Source organism: Psittacula echo (assembly GCF_963264785.1).
Source record: "Psittacula echo genome assembly, contig: SCAFFOLD_46, whole genome shotgun sequence".
NCBI classification, from domain to species: Eukaryota; Metazoa; Chordata; class Aves; order Psittaciformes; family Psittacidae; genus Psittacula; species Psittacula echo.
Genome location: NW_027664243.1, coordinates 938,039 through 955,828, shown reverse-complemented (window position 1 = coordinate 955,828; position 17,790 = coordinate 938,039). Strand labels below are relative to the sequence as shown.

At 53.7% G+C, this 17,790-nt stretch overlaps 2 protein-coding genes across 3 annotated transcripts; both read right to left on the bottom strand.

Annotated features, from left to right (window-relative positions):
- Positions 1-6,954: 6,954 nt before the first annotated feature.
- LOC308232604 (uncharacterized protein) lies at positions 6,955-11,773 on the bottom strand. Of its 2 annotated transcripts, XM_080639825.1 has the most exons (5): positions 9,831-11,773; positions 9,080-9,243; positions 8,157-8,279; positions 7,246-7,319; positions 6,955-7,163 (listed from the first exon to the last, which is right to left on the bottom strand). In XM_080639825.1, the coding sequence occupies exons 1-5, from the start codon at positions 10,360-10,362 to the stop codon at positions 6,983-6,985; spliced, it is 1,074 nt and encodes a 357-aa protein (XP_080495951.1). In that variant the 5' UTR covers positions 10,363-11,773; the 3' UTR covers positions 6,955-6,982. The 2 variants fall into 2 exon arrangements, with proteins under 2 accessions (XP_080495951.1, XP_080495950.1); XM_080639824.1 differs by having other exon boundaries at positions 9,080-11,773.
- Positions 11,774-12,236: 463 nt separating this feature from the next.
- LOC308232606 (E3 ubiquitin-protein ligase RNF113A-like) lies at positions 12,237-13,833 on the bottom strand. The gene has a single exon (XM_080639828.1). The coding sequence runs from the start codon at positions 13,397-13,399 to the stop codon at positions 12,419-12,421; it is 981 nt and encodes a 326-aa protein (XP_080495954.1). The 5' UTR covers positions 13,400-13,833; the 3' UTR covers positions 12,237-12,418.
- Between the last annotated feature and the right edge of the window lie 3,957 nt (positions 13,834-17,790).

The window sequence follows — 17,790 nt, the reverse complement described above, 5'->3', positions numbered from 1 at the left end:
GCGGCTGATGGGCACAGACCCCACAATGATTACCCCGCAAGCGCAGGCCCAGGGCCTGCGGGCTCACGAGGTAATGACAACCACTCGTGCAGCCAGAGAAGCCATTCGCACAGCTTCTAGAGTTGTTGCTAAGCCATCGCCATGGTCCACAATAAAACAAAATGAAAGTGAAAGCTTTACACAGTTTGTGGATCGTCTCCAGGCCGCGGTCGACTCTTCAAACCTGCCTGCGGAAGCGAAGGGCCCGGTTGTGGCAGAGTGTCTACGCCAGCAGTGTAATTCGACAACCAAAGAGATTCTGCGGTCACTCCCAGTGGGGTCAAGCATTGCAGACATGATCAAGCACGTCGCAAAGGAAGAGCATTTAACACCAATGCAAGCGGCTGTTCGCACCGCAGTCACCAATATGATGGTATGTCTTAAGTGCGGCCAGACAGGCCACGTTATAAATAGTTGCCCACTGCCCCCCCCGCGCCAGGACAGGCCCAGGGGACCGTGTTGGGCCTGTGGAAAGAAAGGACATTTTGCTAAAGACTGTAGATCTAAACGGGGAAACGCGAAGGGGAGGGGGCACTTGGGCCGCACACAGCCCTCTCCCACTTTGAATGTGAGGCGGCCCCATTATGCCAACTTCAGTTTGGGCGAAGTACCCCCGAACCCGTTGCCTTCTCAAGGCGTAACCAACTTCACAACTCAACCGACAGCTCTAACGAACCCGCCTCTATCTCAGGAACAACAAGGACCACCCTCTGGGAGCGGGACCCCAGGGTGGCCCTGGCACTAAAATGCGATAATCCACCAGTGATATGGGGGATCTGCTCCCTTCTCAATGCCAAAGACAACACCACTATTAGTGTCCCCTTTTTGATCGATACTGGAGCGGATGTTACAGTCATTCCTGAGACGAGCTGGCCCCCACACTGGATGCTGGAAAACGCCCCCATGGTGGGTGGAGTTGGAGGACTATCTCGGGCTCGAAAGAGCGCTCAATTAATAGCAATCACTCTCCATACTGAGAATGGGCCAGAAAAAACTATCACCCTCTCTCCGTATGTTATGTCTGGAGTTCCACCCCTGCTGGGAAGAGACGCCCTAACCCTATTGAATGCCAGGGTGACAAATTTACCGTAGGGGCCACTGCCGTACACCCACTTCCACCAATTAAATTAACTTGGAAATCATCTGATCCAGTTCGGGTCGAGCAGTGGCCCTTGTCAAAGCCTCGAATGGATGCTCTCCTCGAATTACTTGACCGTGAACTACAACGAGGACATATAGAGCCCTCTACCAGCCCATGGAACACACCAGTTTTTGTCATACCTAAACGAAAGGGTGAAGGATTTCGCCTTCTTCATGACCTACGTGAGATAAACAAGACTATCCAGCCTATGGGTCCCGTTCAAACGCTGTTACCCATGAACTCTATGATACCAAAAGGACAACCTTGTGCCGTTCTTGATATTAAGGACTGTTTTTTCTCCATACCCTTACATGAAGAGGACAAAGAACGGTTTGCTTTTTCTGTCGTATTCCCAAATAGCCAACGTCCTAATTTACGTTTCCAGTGGAAAGTGCTGCCTCAAGGAATGGTCAATTCACCCACCATCTGTCAGATTACAGTAGATCGAGCCTTGGCACCGATCCGACATAACGACCCAACTGAGACCATCATTCAATATATGGACGATATCTTAATCGCCGCACCATCAGGAAAGCAGGTGGATCAGTTAATATCACTGGTTTCTGAAACCTTAAAAACAAATGGGTTCGAAATTGCGAGTGCGAAAATTAAAAGGGGACCATGCGTGAGCTTCTTGGGAGTAGAAATCACGAGTTCCTATATAACTCCACCCCAAGTAAAAATTCACCGACACGTCAAAACACTCCACGATATGCAACAGCTAGTGGGGTCCCTACAATGGCTTCGCAACATTGTCCTGATCCCTCCGAATATCATGGCCCCGCTGTATGACCTTTTGAAAGGAAAACACCCATGGGAACAGAAGGTACTAACACCAGAAGCAATGGACAGTCTTGACTTCATTGAAAAACAGGCGTCGTCAAGCACACTCGCCAGATGGAACCCAGATGTGTCGCTTGACCTGTATGTGCATTTCACCAAAGGAGGGGGAGTGGGAGCACTGGCTCAGGGACCCCCTGACAAGGCACACCCAATACAGTGGGTAGTTCTCGGAAAACCGTCACGTGCATTTTCCCCCGGAGTCGAGTGCCTTGGTAACCTTATCATGAAAGGTAGAAAACTCGCTTTAAGACACCTAGGCATCGAACCTGCCAAGATATTCCTACCCTTTCGTAAACAGCTCCCGACGCAATCGGTGGCGATGTCAGAGCATTTAGCTATAGCCCTCGTCGGATTCGGCGGAGAAGTCCGATATGCTGCAAAGCCCCCCTGGACTCAAATGCTGACGATCATCGACATCGACCTTCCACAGAAAATCCTGGATCGGCCTCAACAGGGACCTACAGTTTTTACAGACGCATCCTCAGCGACTTCAACCGCAGCAGCGGTATGGCAATCAAAGGAAGAATGGCACTGCGTAAAAATGACCGACCACACACTTTCGGTTCAACAGTTAGAAGCAGCAGCCGTAGTGCTAGCGTGTGGACTGTTCCCAACGGAGCATCTTAACATAGTCACTGATTCAATGTTTGTAGCTAAACTCTGCCTAGCTATGTCGGGGCCTGGTGTGTCAACATCTTCAATAGCTCTTATGCTGGAAGAAGCGCTTTCCACCCGACAAGGTACCATATCAGTTATTCACATCAATAGTCATGACCCAGTTAAGGGATTTTTTCAAATCGGCAATGACAAAGCAGATGCTGCCGCGAAAGGCCTGTGGACACTAAGAGAAGCCCGTCAGTTACATGAATCCCTCCATATCGGAGCCAAAGCGTTAGCAAAGAGATGCGGACTTTCAGTCACCGACGCAAAACACATAGCGGCAACGTGCCCTCATTGTCAGAAAGCACCACTGTGGCCCTGCGGAGTCAACCCCAGAGGCCTTAAAGCCTCCGAAATATGGCAGACAGATTTTACACTTTGCCAATTACTGAAGCCTCGAGCGTGGCTAGCAGTGACCGTGGACACATACAGCGGAGTAATCGCCGCCACCCAACATCTTAAAGCGAGCTCTAAAGCAACTATTCAACATTGGTTGTCGGTCATGGCATGGCTTGGCATTCCAAAACAAATCAAAACAGACAATGGCCCAAATTTTATCTCTAAATCAGTTCAAGCATTTGCTTTAAAATGGGGCATCACTCTAACACACGGTATTCCATATAACAGCACAGGGCAGGCCATAGTCGAGCGAGCAAACCAAACCTTGAAATCCAAATTAGAGGTATTAGCAAAGACAGAAGGGTTTAACAATACCATCCCCACAGGAGACCAAGCCCGCCTACTAGCAACCGCTCTCTTAGCATTGAATCAGTTTCCCAGGGGAGAGGAAGCAAACAGCCCTGCCCAAAAACATTGGTCCACTCGAGCATTAGATGATGGCCCATTGGTCATAGTCAGAAATGAACTGGGAGAATGGGAACACGGGTGGAGATTAGTCCTAACAGGACGGGGATACGCTGCAGTCAAAAAAGATAACCGGATTAAATGGTGCCCAATTAAATCAATCAAACCAGATTTGAAGGACAAAACTGATGAAAATTGTGAGTTTTTGTTTACAGGACCGATTCATTGGACACCCTCGTGACCGGTACTTCCCACTACCACAAGGGGACGATGAACCAGCCAATTCCTTACCTGCCCCAAAGAGCCCTCCGGCAACTGAACACCCCACGTCGTCAGAGCAACAGCATCGTCAAAAGGCCCCTCCCAAAAAGGGGCTACGGTGCCTTTGTGTGATCATGTTTTTGGGGCTTTTCACTGTAGCGAGGGCAGAATCGAATTCTCATTATCCTCATCAACCTTTCAAATGGACACTATATCAATTTGATTCTGGTACAGTTATACAAACCATAACAACGTCAGGGGCTCCTAGTTTTATGGCCACCCTTTGCCAACTAATACCTACAATACTCTGCTTTGAACGAGGAGCATACTATTTCTGCCCTAGTTCCAATCCGGGAAAGAGTTACTGCAATTACCCCGGGCACTATTATTGCGCTTACTGGGGCTGTGAGACGATTGCAAATGCCTGGATTCCAGAGCCAGGGAAAGATCCCTTTCTGCGGGTATCCTGGGCTCCTTATGGGTGTAGACCCCCACCTATAAATAGAGGTGAAGAATTTCACTCTCCTTACGCCATATCGACATTTTATGGTACAAATTATTGTAAGCACCTCTATTTGAATGTAAGTAATCCTCAACATCCGAGTTGGCTCTTGGGAAAGATATGGGGAGTTCGATATTATCAAACAGGAAAAGATAGAGGTGGCCGCATTCGTATCCAAAAAACATTGATTCCGGCTGATCCATTGCCAGTACACCCTAAACTAACATTTGCTGGTAAAACACTCCTACCAACCCCTGGCCAAAATCCTATAGTCAGAAAACTAACTGAACCTGATGTACCTACAGCAAAATATAGCACCCCACCCACAGTAATACGTAACACAGTGAGACCACACACCAATACAATTCGCTATGAAGATCCTCTCTGGGGAATGATGCAGGCCAGCTATCGAGTATTAAACAAGACCCATCCGAACTTTACAGAGCATTGCTGGCTATGCTATGGAATAAAACCACCTTTTTATGAGGCTGTAGGAGTAAGTGACATACCTATTCTAGCAAATGGTACAAATCCGCCCCAATGTACATGGGAGATGGAAAAACAAAGCATAACACTAGCACAGGTGGTAGGAAGCGGTGTATGTCTGGGTGCTGTCCCAGACAACAAACAACAGTTGTGTGTTAGTAAGATACAGGATAATATCTCAGCAAAATGGTTAATACCAGTCACCAATGCTAAATGGATCTGTTCTATTATTGGAGTCACACCCTCTTTATCCTTAGACAACTTTAACAAATTGGCGGAATACTGTGTCCAAGTGTCTATAATTCCCAAGATAATTTACCATCCTGAAGAATTTGTTTATCGCTCACATCTTACCCCGGAACACCATTTGTTAAAACGAGAACCCCTTACAGCTATAACAATAGCCACCCTACTATTAGTGGGAGGTGCAGGATTAGGTACAGGCGTAACATCTTTAGTGCAACAGAGTTCAGAATTTCACGCTTTGAGAATGGCCGTCGATGAGGACCTAGCCAGAATCGAACAATCTATAACTGCATTAGAGCAATCAGTTAGATCACTATCTGAAGTAGTGCTACAGAACCGTAGAGGTCTAGATCTGATGTTTCTTCAACAAGGAGGAGTGTGTGCTGCATTGAAAGAAGAATGTTGCGTATATGCGGACCATACTGGAGTGGTAAGAGACACCATGGCAAAGTTACGAGAGGGTTTGGAAAAACGAAGACGGGAACGAGAAGCACTGCAAAGTTGGTATACATCCTGGTTTACCCAATCGCCATGGTTGACTTCCTTAATATCTACCCTGATGGGACCAATCATAATAATTCTCCTAGCTCTGACCTTCGGACCCTGTATATTGAATAAGCTTGTATCGTTTGTTAAGAGCCGGTTAGAAACGGTTAATATTATGCTCGTAGAACGTCGACAATTACTTTAGTACTATCTTTAGTTAATGATACCTCAAGTTATTATGTTTCACTTTAGCTGTTCGGACAAATCCGAACCTCTGGGAGACCTTTTTAGTCACTGTCATTTCCTCTTACCGCGTAGACTGGCCCCCTACGTGGTAACAGGTGGGCACTTTTTAAAACAATTGAAACACCCGAACCTCGCGCTGAGTGAAGGGAACATAAACTGATCACAGTCAGGTCAACGTTACCTGCGCGGGGACGCCCGCTAGGGTTGAGTCTGTCACCTCACACAGCAGTGATGCCTTTCGGAGCTACTTTACTGACGGTCTTCCCAGAGCATATAGGTTCAAGTTCAACTTTATCACCTCACAGAGATCTTGTCTTTTTAGTTACCTTTAACTCTACCTCGTTCTTTCAGTATACCTCTTCATTATCTACTACCTAATGTGCCTTCTGTCTTTACTCAGGAGTGTGCTTTATAGCGTAGACTTATTTTAAGGTGTGCAATCTAAATAAGATCCCTTTTGGGTATAGTGTTCTTAGTGTTTTTTAAGCTTATTATTTAGGTTATATAATTATGCATAGGGAGGGGGGAAATGTGGGTAGCCAGGGTCTGACGGTCGGAAGATATCGCGCTGTACGGGAAGATAGGGTCCCTCTCCTAGTAGCCAATAGCACTTGATTTATGATGTTAGCAGACGGATGTGACGTTGTAAACCAAAGCTATATAACACCGTGCCATCAAGCAATAAACGCCATTTTGCCGTCCACCACATTGGTGTTAGTGAGCTTATGGCCCGAGCGGCCCAGGGCTGGTCGCCGTGACGTTCCTGAACCAGGTCGCTAAGCCTACGCGAAGGCAACACCATCCCCCACTCTCTGCCCCATAGAGAGATGTGGGGCCCTGCCCCCGCCCCATGGAGAGAGCCCTGCCCCTATCTCCTGCCCCAGAGAGACACATGGGGCCTGCCCCCATCTCCTGCCCCATAGAGAGATGTGGGGCCCAGCCCCGACCCATAGGGACACGTGGGGCCCAGCCCCCCCCGCTCTGTGCCCCACTGCTGCGCCAGGAAGGGGGCGGGGCGATTGAGGATGGGGGAGGGGCCCACATGGGCCCCATCCATTGAGGGCTGGGGGGGGGGGGGAGGGGCGATGCCAACCCCAACCATGGGGGGGAGGGGATGGGGGGAGGGGATGGGGGGAGGGGCCCGCTTCAACCCCTCCCCCCCCCTCTCCCCCCCCCGCGCGGGGCTCAAATAAATTAAAATAAAAACCGAAAATTTTTTTTTTTTTTTTTTTTAAATTTTCCGCGTATTTTTTTTTTTTTTATTTTCTTTATGAATTTTCGGCCCCTCCCCCTCCGGGCCCCTCCCCCCCCCCCCCTTCTTCCGGGTCACGTGAACAGCTCGAAATCCACCCGCGCGCAGTCGTAGAAGGGGCCCGGCGCGTGGGGGAGGGGCCGCACCCGCCGGCACCGCGCCCCTCCCCCCTCGAAGTAGCCCTGCGACGCCCACTCCTGATTGGAGGAGACGGCAGTGACGTCAGAGGAGGGGGAGGGGCTTCACCCACCCCCTTTAAGCCCCTCCCCCCCCATTCACCTGCATTTGGGCGCTGCTGAAGGGGCCGTAAACTTCCCCCCCCTCTTCCCAGGTGTATTCCCAAAGCACTTCCCCTATGGAAGGAGGGGGGGGGAGGGGCTATGGGGGTGGGGGAGGGGCCACCCCAAAGCCCCTCCCCCCCCCCCGAATCCCCGTTCATTTGGCCCCTCCCCCACCCCGTAACACCCCCCCGGAACCTCTTTTTACCCCTCCCCCACCCCATAGGCCCCTCCACTTTGCCCCTTCCCCCCCCTTCACCCCCATTTCCTACCCCATTCCCCCCTCCCCCACCCCATTTCCTACCCCATTCCCCCCTCCCCCACCCCATTTCCCACCCCATTCCCCCCTCCCCCACCCATTTCCCACCCCATCCCCCCCTCCCCCACCCATTTCCCCCCACCCCAGTTCCCCCCCTTCCCCCCTATTTCTCACCCCATTTCCCCCCTCCCCCACCCCAGTTCCCACCCCATTTCTCCCCTCCCCCACCCATCCCCCCCCTCACCTTCCTCCTTCCCCTCCCCCTTCTCCTCCTCCTCCTCTTCCTCCCCCGCCGCGAACATATCGACCGCTCCACTTCCACCCTGCACGGGGGGGGGAACCCCCTCCCCCTCCCCACCCCCATTCCCCCCCTGCCCCCCCACCACCTCCTCCCTCCTCCTCCTCTCCAGCCCTTCCCGATCCTCCTCCAGCGCCCCCAGCACCCCCCTCCCCACCAGCCCGTCGGCCACCGCCACCAATCGCAGCAGCTCTGGCGGCGCGGGGGGCGGGGCCTGACGACGGACACGCCCCCTCCCGCCCTCGCCCCGCCCCTTCCCCCCCTCCTCCTCCTCTTGGCCACGCCCCCGCCCGCCCTGGCCACGCCCCCGCCCGCCCTGGCCACGCCCCCCCAGCCGCCGCAGGGCGCCCCCTACTGTTTCCCCCGGCCGCAGCAGCTCCAGCGCCTCCTCCAGGAGCTGCCGCAGGGGAGGGGGGGAAGGGGGCGGGGAGGAGGAGGCGCTGACGTCACGGCGCGGGGGGCGGGGCTTGATGGGGAGCTGTTGGGGGAGGGGGAAGCGGGGGGGGGGCGGGAAAGGGGCTCAATGGGGTTTCCAGCCCTGATTTCCATGGAATTCCGCCCCATTTCCTGCTCCCTTCCCGTTTTGCCACCTCCCAGCCCCATTTTGGCCCCATTTCCCCCCATTTTCACCCTCTTTTCCCCCACTTCCCCTCCCCCCACATCCCAGACCCATTCCCCCCCTTTGCCCCCATCCCCCCACATTCCTACCCCATTCCCCCCCATTAAACCTCATTTCCCCCTTCTCCCCCATTCCCCTCCCCCCCTTCCCCCCCATCCCCATCCCATCCCCCCATTTCCCACCCCATTCCCCTCCCCCATCCCAGCCCCATCCCCCCCATTCCCCTCCCCCCACTTCCCCCCATTCCCATTCCCATCCCCCACTTCCACACCTATTCCCCTCCCCCATCCCAGACCCATCCCCCCCATTTCCCCCCACATTCCCCTCCCCCATCCCCCCTATTCCCCTCCCCCCCATCCCATCCCCCCCATTCCCCTCCCCCCCTTCCCCCATCCCCATCCCATCCCCCCCATTCCCCTTCCCCCCCCATTTCCCCCCCATTTCCCCCCCATTCCCCTCCCCCCACATCCCAGCCCCCATCCCCCCCATTCCCATCCCATCCCCCCCCCTTCCACCCCTATTCCCCTCCCCCATCCCAGACCCATCCCCCATCCCCCCCATTTCCCCTCCCCCCCATTCCCTTCCCATCCCCCCCCATCTCCCCCCCCATTTCCCCTCCCCCCCCCATTCCCCCCCCCTCCCCTCCCCCTCCTCCTCACCCCCTCGATGGCCTCGAGCCAGGGGTCGGGGGGAGGGGCCGGGTGCCACAGGAAGTGCCCCTGGGGGTCAAAGTGCCCCTCGGCCAGCTCGGGCCCGAGGTCAAACGGGGTCACCGGCCCCTCCCCCTCCTCCCGACCCGCCCCCTCCGGGGAACCCCCGGAGCCTGGAGAGGGGGGAGGGGAGAGGTCACAGACCCATAGAGACCCCATAGAGACCCCATAGAGACCCCATAGAGACCCATAGAGACCCATAGGGACCCATAGAGACCCCATAGAGACCCCATAGAGACCCCATAGAGACCCATAGAGACCCCATAGAGACCCATAGAGACCCCATAGAGACCCCATAGAGACCCATAGAGACCCCATAGGGACCCATAGGGACCCATAGGGACCCCATAGGGACCCATAGAGACCCATAGAGACCCATAGAGACCCCATAGAGACCCCATAGAGACCCAGAGACCCATAGAGACCCCATAAAAACCCATAGAGACCCCATAGAGACCCCATAGAGACCCCATAGAGACCCATAGAGACCCACAGAGACCCCATAAAAACCCATAGAGACCCCATAGAGACGCATGGAGACCCCATAGAGACCCCATAGAGACCCATAGAGACCCCATAGAGACCCCATAGAGACCCATAGAGACCCCATAGAGACCCCATAGAGACCCATAGAGACCCCATAGAGACCCCATAGAGACCCATAGAGACCCACAGAGCCCCATAGCTGCCCCATACGTGCCGTGGGGCAGGAAAAGGTTAAAGTCTCTGCTGCCTTCGGCCTCGTCCTCCTCCTCCTCCTCCTCCTCGTCGCTGTCCAAAGAGGGCTGCCCCGGGAAGCTCATGGCCTGACCCACAGAGACCCATAGAGACCCCATAGAGCCCCATAGAGACCCATAGAGACCCATAGAGACACCACAGAGACCCATAGAGCCCCATAGAGACCCCATAGAGACCCCATAGAGACCCCATAGAGACCCCATAGAGACCCATAGAGACACCACAGAGACCCATAGAGCCCCATAGAGACCCCATGGAGACCCCATGGAGACCCCATAGAGACCCATAGGGACCCCATAGAGACCCATAGAGACCCATAGAGACCCCATAGAGACCCATAGAGACCCATAGAGACCCATAGAGACCCACTGAGACCCACTGAGACCCATAGAGACCCCATAGAGACTCCATAGAGACCCATAGAGACCCATAGAGACCCCATAGAGACCCATAGAGACCCCATAGAGACCCCTAGAGACCCCTAGAGACCCCATAGAGCCCCATAGAGCCCCATAGAGACCCCATAGAGACCCATAGAGACCCCATAGAGACCCCTAGAGACCCCTAGAGACCCCATAGAGCCCCATAGAGCCCCATAGAGACCCCATAGAGCCCCATAGAGCCCCATAGAGACCCCATAGAGACCCATAGAGACCCCATAGAGACACACAGAGACCCATAGAGACCCCACAGAGACCCCATAGAGACCCCATAGAGACCCCATAGAGACTCATAGAGACCCATAGAGACCCCATAGAGACCTCATAGAGACCCCATAGAAACCCCATAGAGACCCATAGAGACCCCATAGAGCCCCCATAGAGACCCATAGAGACCCCATAGAGCCCACATAGAGCCCCCATAGAGACCCATAGAGACCCATAGAGACCCCATAGAGCCCCCATAGAGACCCATAGAGACCCATAGAGACCCATAGAGACCCATAGAGACCCCATAGAGCCCCCATAGAGCCCCATAGAGACCCATAGAGACCCCATAGAGCCCACATAGAGCCCCCATAGAGACCCATAGAGACCCATAGAGACCCCATAGAGCCCCCATAGAGCCCCCATAGAGCCCCATAGATGTGGGTAGCCAGGGTCTGACGGTCGGAAGATATCGCGCTGTACGGGAAGATAGGGTCCCTCTCCTAGTAGCCAATAGCACTTGATTTATGATGTAAGCAGATGGATGTGACGTTGTAAACCAAAGCTATATAACACCGTGCCATCAAGCAATAAACGCCATTTTGCCGTCCACCACATTGGTGTTAGTGAGCTTATGGCCCGAGCGGCCCAGGGCTGGTCGCCGTGACGTTCCTGAACCAGGTCGCTAAGCCTACGCGAAGGCAACAAGTGGTGCCGAAACCCGGGAACATCGCCTGGACGGGTGAACGTCGGCCGGAGCAGCGAGAGTAGCCCGGCGGGGAGGACGCTCCCGGACCCACAAGGAGGATGGAGTCCATTGTGAAGGTCGTATCCGAAATACATAAACAATGGGGTATTAGTTGTAAGCCCAAAGATTTTACTCTCGCAGTAGCGAGGCTTTTACAGCTCGGGGTCGTCGAGCAGCCGGTGGATATTCTCCACCCGGAGGTGTGGGATAAATGCACCAAAGCCTTAGCTGAGGAGACTATATCCTCGGGCTCTGGCAAGAGCCTTAAATCATGGGGGAAAGTTATGCAGGCCCTGCGGAAAGCCATACATGAGCAGGAAACCTGGCAGGCTGCGAAATCCTGCCTCCGAGACACCCCAAAACTGGGGATCGGGGCAGCCACGCAGACTCCGCACCCCCCTGACATTCCCCTCCCTGACATTCCCGGCTCTCCTGAGCCTGCTGTATCTCGGGAGGGCGACACCCCCCCCCAACTCTCGAACCCCGACACGTCTTCTAACCAACGGACAAATGCAGAATCTTTTTGGGGTGGGCTGGCCGAGGAAGCAAGAAACGCTGCAAGGAACGCTGAGGCCACAGCAGGCTGGGCTGGGCCTCCACCCTATGCACCCCAAGATGGCGCCGAGCTCAAAGGCGGGGGGCGGGGCGAGGACATCTTTGGCGGGAACGGGGAGGAAAAGCCAGCCTTAACAAGCAAGGAGGAACGGGAGGGGGAGGAGAAAGCGAATGAGCACAAAGGCGGGGGGCGGGACGCGAGAGAAAAGCGGGCAGCCAATCAGAGCGGCCGCCGTAGGGCCAGTTCCCCCTCGATTGGTGGGCGGGACGAACCAATGGGGAGGAGGGGCGGGCGCAAGGGGCAGGACCGGCCCGCCCGTAAGGGGAAGGAGCGACCCGCCCACAAGGGGAAGGACTACCCCCCCCACAAGGGAAGCGGCCGCGGCCGCAGCCCGACAAAAAGATACCGGACACCAGATACAACCACTCAATCGAGTTCTGATTCTGAATCAGACGCTAGCTGGGGATCAGACAATAGTCGGGAGGAGCAGCTCTCGACAGGTTCAAATTTAGAGTGGCCACAAACAGAAATAAACAGAACTAAGGGTTCAGTTATCCCTGCCCAAATTAAAAAGGAATCACAGGAGGAGGAGGTCCCCCTCACGGACTGGAGGAAAATAATGATTGATTGTGCTGACTGGACCCCATCGATCCCATTGGCGTTTCCAGTTTTGCCATGAGCTCTTTTGCTGGGTTGAAGACGCCGTTGGTTTGCTTGTCACACACGTAGCAGCGCTGGGATTTGCGGTAGTGTTGGAGGGCACAGCCCTCACAGAAATAGTGCCTACACTTGGTGACCACGGGGTTCTTGAAGGAACTTCTGCAGATGAAGCATTTGAAAGGCATATCCTCCTCATCGCTGCTCACCTCATAGTTCTCCTCATCATTGACTCCATAACGACCCTCATCCAGCTCCCGCTCGATCTGCCATCCGTGCTTGTAGTCCGAGCGGTCATGGAGGAACTTGCAGCTGTCTCCGAAGCCACAGAAGCCAGTCTCTTTGTAGTCCTTGCAGATGTCGGGCTGATAGTCCCATCGCACCGTGGCCCTCAAGTGCTCCGGAGCTCGGATGGGTCCTTTTCTGACCATTCCTGAAGAGGCATTTCCCATGGATGTGTCCTTGGGCTTCACATACTTCTGGTAGTTGTTAATACCACGGTAAATTTTATCATCTTCCTTTCCTCTCAGCTCCTCCTGGATTTTCTGGCTGCGCTCAAAGATGGCCTGAGCATCCTTCTCCTTCTCCGTGTCCAGCTCATACACTGCTGTGGCTCCCATGTCTTCTGGGCCAACGGGTTTCGCGGATCTGGTGGATTTATACGTGACTCCAATCTCCTTAGCGGCATCCTCCTCATCGCTGCTGCTCAGCGCATACCCCGGCCTCTCCTTCGTGCACCTCCTGGTCTTCTGGATCATGGGGTTGGGGAGCTCCCGCCGCCGCTCCTTCCGCACCACCGTGCTGCCCTCCTCGCCGCTGCTCTCCCGCTCCTGGTCGCTGCTGGGCCGCTTGCGCCGGCCCCTGCCCGCCGCCAGGCCCCGCTTCTTGAACACGAAGCTGCAAACAACCGCCTCGTCCGCCATCTTGCGCCGCCGACCGCTCGTTCGGTGCACGGAACGCTGAGGCCACAGCAGGCTGGGCTGGGCCTCCACCCTATGCACCCCAAGATGGCGCCGAGCTCAAAGGCGGGGGGCGGGGCCAGGACATCTTTGGCGGGAACGGGGAGGAAAAGCCAGCCTTAACAAGCAAGCAGGAACGGGAGGGGGAGGAGAAAGCGAATGAGCACAAAGGCGGGGGGCGGGACGCGAGAGAAAAGCGGGCAGCCAATCAGAGCGGCCGCCGTAGGGCCAGTTCCCCCTCGATTGGTGGGCGGGACGAACCAATGGGGAGGAGGGGCGGGCGCAAGGGGCAGGACCGGCCCGCCCGTAAGGGGAAGGAGCGACCCGCCCACAAGGGGAAGGACTACCCCCCCCACAAGGGAAGCGGCCGCGGCCGCAGCCCGACAAAAAGATACCGGACACCAGATACAACCGGTCAATCGAGTTCTGATTCTGAATCAGACGCTAGCTGGGGATCAGACAATAGTCGGGAGGAGCAGCTCTCGACAGGTTCAAATTTAGAGTGGCCACAAACAGAAATAAACAGAACTAAGGGTTCAGTTATCCCTGCCCAAATTAAAAAGGAATCACAGGAGGAGGAGGTCCCTCTCACGGACTGGAGGAAAATAATGATTGATTGTGCTGACTGGACCCCATCGATCCCATTGGCGTTTCCAGTCCGAGTGACGGATGGGGGACAGAGGGTCCACTCACCAATAAATCCTAAGGATATACAAACAATTGTTAAAGCAATTGCAGATAAAGGTATTAATTCTGCCATGGTCTCTACCCTTATAGATGGTATCTTTGGGGCAGACGATATGCTCCCATTCGATATAAAGCAAACTTGTAGATTGATTTTTGATGGAGCGGGGATGATTGTTTTTAAACAGGAATGGGAAGAAAACTGTGCGAGGCAGTTAGCCCAAGCAGTCGGAGCCGATCATCTGCTACATGGCTCCAGTCTGCAGCGGCTGATGGGCACAGACCCCACAATGATTACCCCGCAAGCGCAGGCCCAGGGCCTGCGGGCTCACGAGGTAATGACAACCACTCGTGCAGCCAGAGAAGCCATTCGCACAGCTTCTAGAGTTGTTGCTAAGCCATCGCCATGGTCCACAATAAAACAAAATGAAAGTGAAAGCTTTACACAGTTTGTGGATCGTCTCCAGGCCGCGGTCGACTCTTCAAACCTGCCTGCGGAAGCGAAGGGCCCGGTTGTGGCAGAGTGTCTACGCCAGCAGTGTAATTCGACAACCAAAGAGATTCTGCGGTCACTCCCAGTGGGGTCAAGCATTGCAGACATGATCAAGCACGTCGCAAAGGAAGAGCATTTAACACCAATGCAAGCGGCTGTTCGCACCGCAGTCACCAATATGATGGTATGTCTTAAGTGCGGCCAGACAGGCCACGTTATAAATAGTTGCCCACTGCCCCCCCCGCGCCAGGACAGGCCCAGGGGACCGTGTTGGGCCTGTGGAAAGAAAGGACATTTTGCTAAAGACTGTAGATCTAAACGGGGAAACGCGAAGGGGAGGGGGCACTTGGGCCGCACACAGCCCTCTCCCACTTTGAATGTGAGGCGGCCCCATTATGCCAACTTCAGTTTGGGCGAAGTACCCCCGAACCCGTTACCTTCTCAAGGCATAACCAACTTCACAACTCAACCGACAGCTCTAACGAACCCGCCTCTATCTCAGGAACAACAAGGACCACCCTCTGGGAGCGGGACCCCAGGGTGGCCCTGGCACTAAAATGCGATAATCCACCAGTGATATGGGGGATCTGCTCCCTTCTCAATGCCAAAGACAACACCACTATTAGTGTCCCCTTTTTGATCGATACTGGAGCGGATGTTACAGTCATTCCTGAGACGAGCTGGCCCCCACACTGGATGCTGGAAAACGCCCCCATGGTGGGTGGAGTTGGAGGACTATCTCGGGCTCGAAAGAGCGCTCAATTAATAGCAATCACTCTCCATACTGAGAATGGGCCAGAAAAAACTATCACCCTCTCTCCGTATGTTATGTCTGGAGTTCCACCCCTGCTGGGAAGAGACGCCCTAACCCTATTGAATGCCAGGGTGACAAATTTACCGTAGGGGCCACTGCCGTACACCCACTTCCACCAATTAAATTAACTTGGAAATCATCTGATCCAGTTCGGGTCGAGCAGTGGCCCTTGTCAAAGCCTCGAATGGATGCTCTCCTCGAATTACTTGACCGTGAACTACAACGAGGACATATAGAGCCCTCTACCAGCCCATGGAACACACCAGTTTTTGTCATACCTAAACGAAAGGGTGAAGGATTTCGCCTTCTTCATGACCTACGTGAGATAAACAAGACTATCCAGCCTATGGGTCCCGTTCAAACGCTGTTACCCATGAACTCTATGATACCAAAAGGACAACCTTGTGCCGTTCTTGATATTAAGGACTGTTTTTTCTCCATACCCTTACATGAAGAGGACAAAGAACGGTTTGCTTTTTCTGTCGTATTCCCAAATAGCCAACGTCCTAATTTACGTTTCCAGTGGAAAGTGCTGCCTCAAGGAATGGTCAATTCACCCACCATCTGTCAGATTACAGTAGATCGAGCCTTGGCACCGATCCGACATAACGACCCAACTGAGACCATCATTCAATATATGGACGATATCTTAATCGCCGCACCATCAGGAAAGCAGGTGGATCAGTTAATATCACTGGTTTCTGAAACCTTAAAAACAAATGGGTTCGAAATTGCGAGTGCGAAAATTAAAAGGGGACCATGCGTGAGCTTCTTGGGAGTAGAAATCACGAGTTCCTATATAACTCCACCCCAAGTAAAAATTCACCGACACGTCAAAACACTCCACGATATGCAACAGCTAGTGGGGTCCCTACAATGGCTTCGCAACATTGTCCTGATCCCTCCGAATATCATGGCCCCGCTGTATGACCTTTTGAAAGGAAAACACCCATGGGAACAAAAGGTACTAACACCAGAAGCAATGGACAGTCTTGACTTCATTGAAAAACAGGCGTCGTCAAGCACACTCGCCAGATGGAACCCAGATGTGTCGCTTGACCTGTATGTGCATTTCACCAAAGGAGGGGGAGTGGGAGCACTGGCTCAGGGACCCCCTGACAAGGCACACCCAATACAGTGGGTAGTTCTCGGAAAACCGTCACGTGCATTTTCCCCCGGAGTCGAGTGCCTTGGTAACCTTATCATGAAAGGTAGAAAACTCGCTTTAAGACACCTAGGCATCGAACCTGCCAAGATATTCCTACCCTTTCGTAAACAGCTCCCGACGCAATCGGTGGCGATGTCAGAGCATTTAGCTATAGCCCTCGTCGGATTCGGCGGAGAAGTCCGATATGCTGCAAAGCCCCCCTGGACTCAAATGCTGACGATCATCGACATCGACCTTCCACAGAAAATCCTGGATCGGCCTCAACAGGGACCTACAGTTTTTACAGACGCATCCTCAGCGACTTCAACCGCAGCAGCGGTATGGCAATCAAAGGAAGAATGGCACTGCGTAAAAATGACCGACCACACACTTTCGGTTCAACAGTTAGAAGCAGCAGCCGTAGTGCTAGCGTGTGGACTGTTCCCAACGGAGCATCTTAACATAGTCACTGATTCAATGTTTGTAGCTAAACTCTGCCTAGCTATGTCGGGGCCTGGTGTGTCAACATCTTCAATAGCTCTTATGCTGGAAGAAGCGCTTTCCACCCGACAAGGTACCATATCAGTTATTCACATCAATAGTCATGACCCAGTTAAGGGATTTTTTCAAATCGGCAATGACAAAGCAGATGCTGCCGCGAAAGGCCTGTGGACACTAAGAGAAGCCCGTCAGTTACATGAATCCCTCCATATCGGAGCCAAAGCGTTAGCAAAGAGATGCGGACTTTCAGTCACCGACGCAAAACACATAGCGGCAACGTGCCCTCATTGTCAGAAAGCACCACTGTGGCCCTGCGGAGTCAACCCCAGAGGCCTTAAAGCCTCCGAAATATGGCAGACAGATTTTACACTTTGCCAATTACTGAAGCCTCGAGCGTGGCTAGCAGTGACCGTGGACACATACAGCGGAGTAATCGCCGCCACCCAACATCTTAAAGCGAGCTCTAAAGCAACTATTCAACATTGGTTGTCGGTCATGGCATGGCTTGGCATTCCAAAACAAATCAAAACAGACAATGGCCCAAATTTTATCTCTAAATCAGTTCAAGCATTTGCTTTAAAATGGGGCATCACTCTAACACACGGTATTCCATATAACAGCACAGGGCAGGCCATAGTCGAGCGAGCAAACCAAACCTTGAAATCCAAATTAGAGGTATTAGCAAAGACAGAAGGGTTTAACAATACCATCCCCAC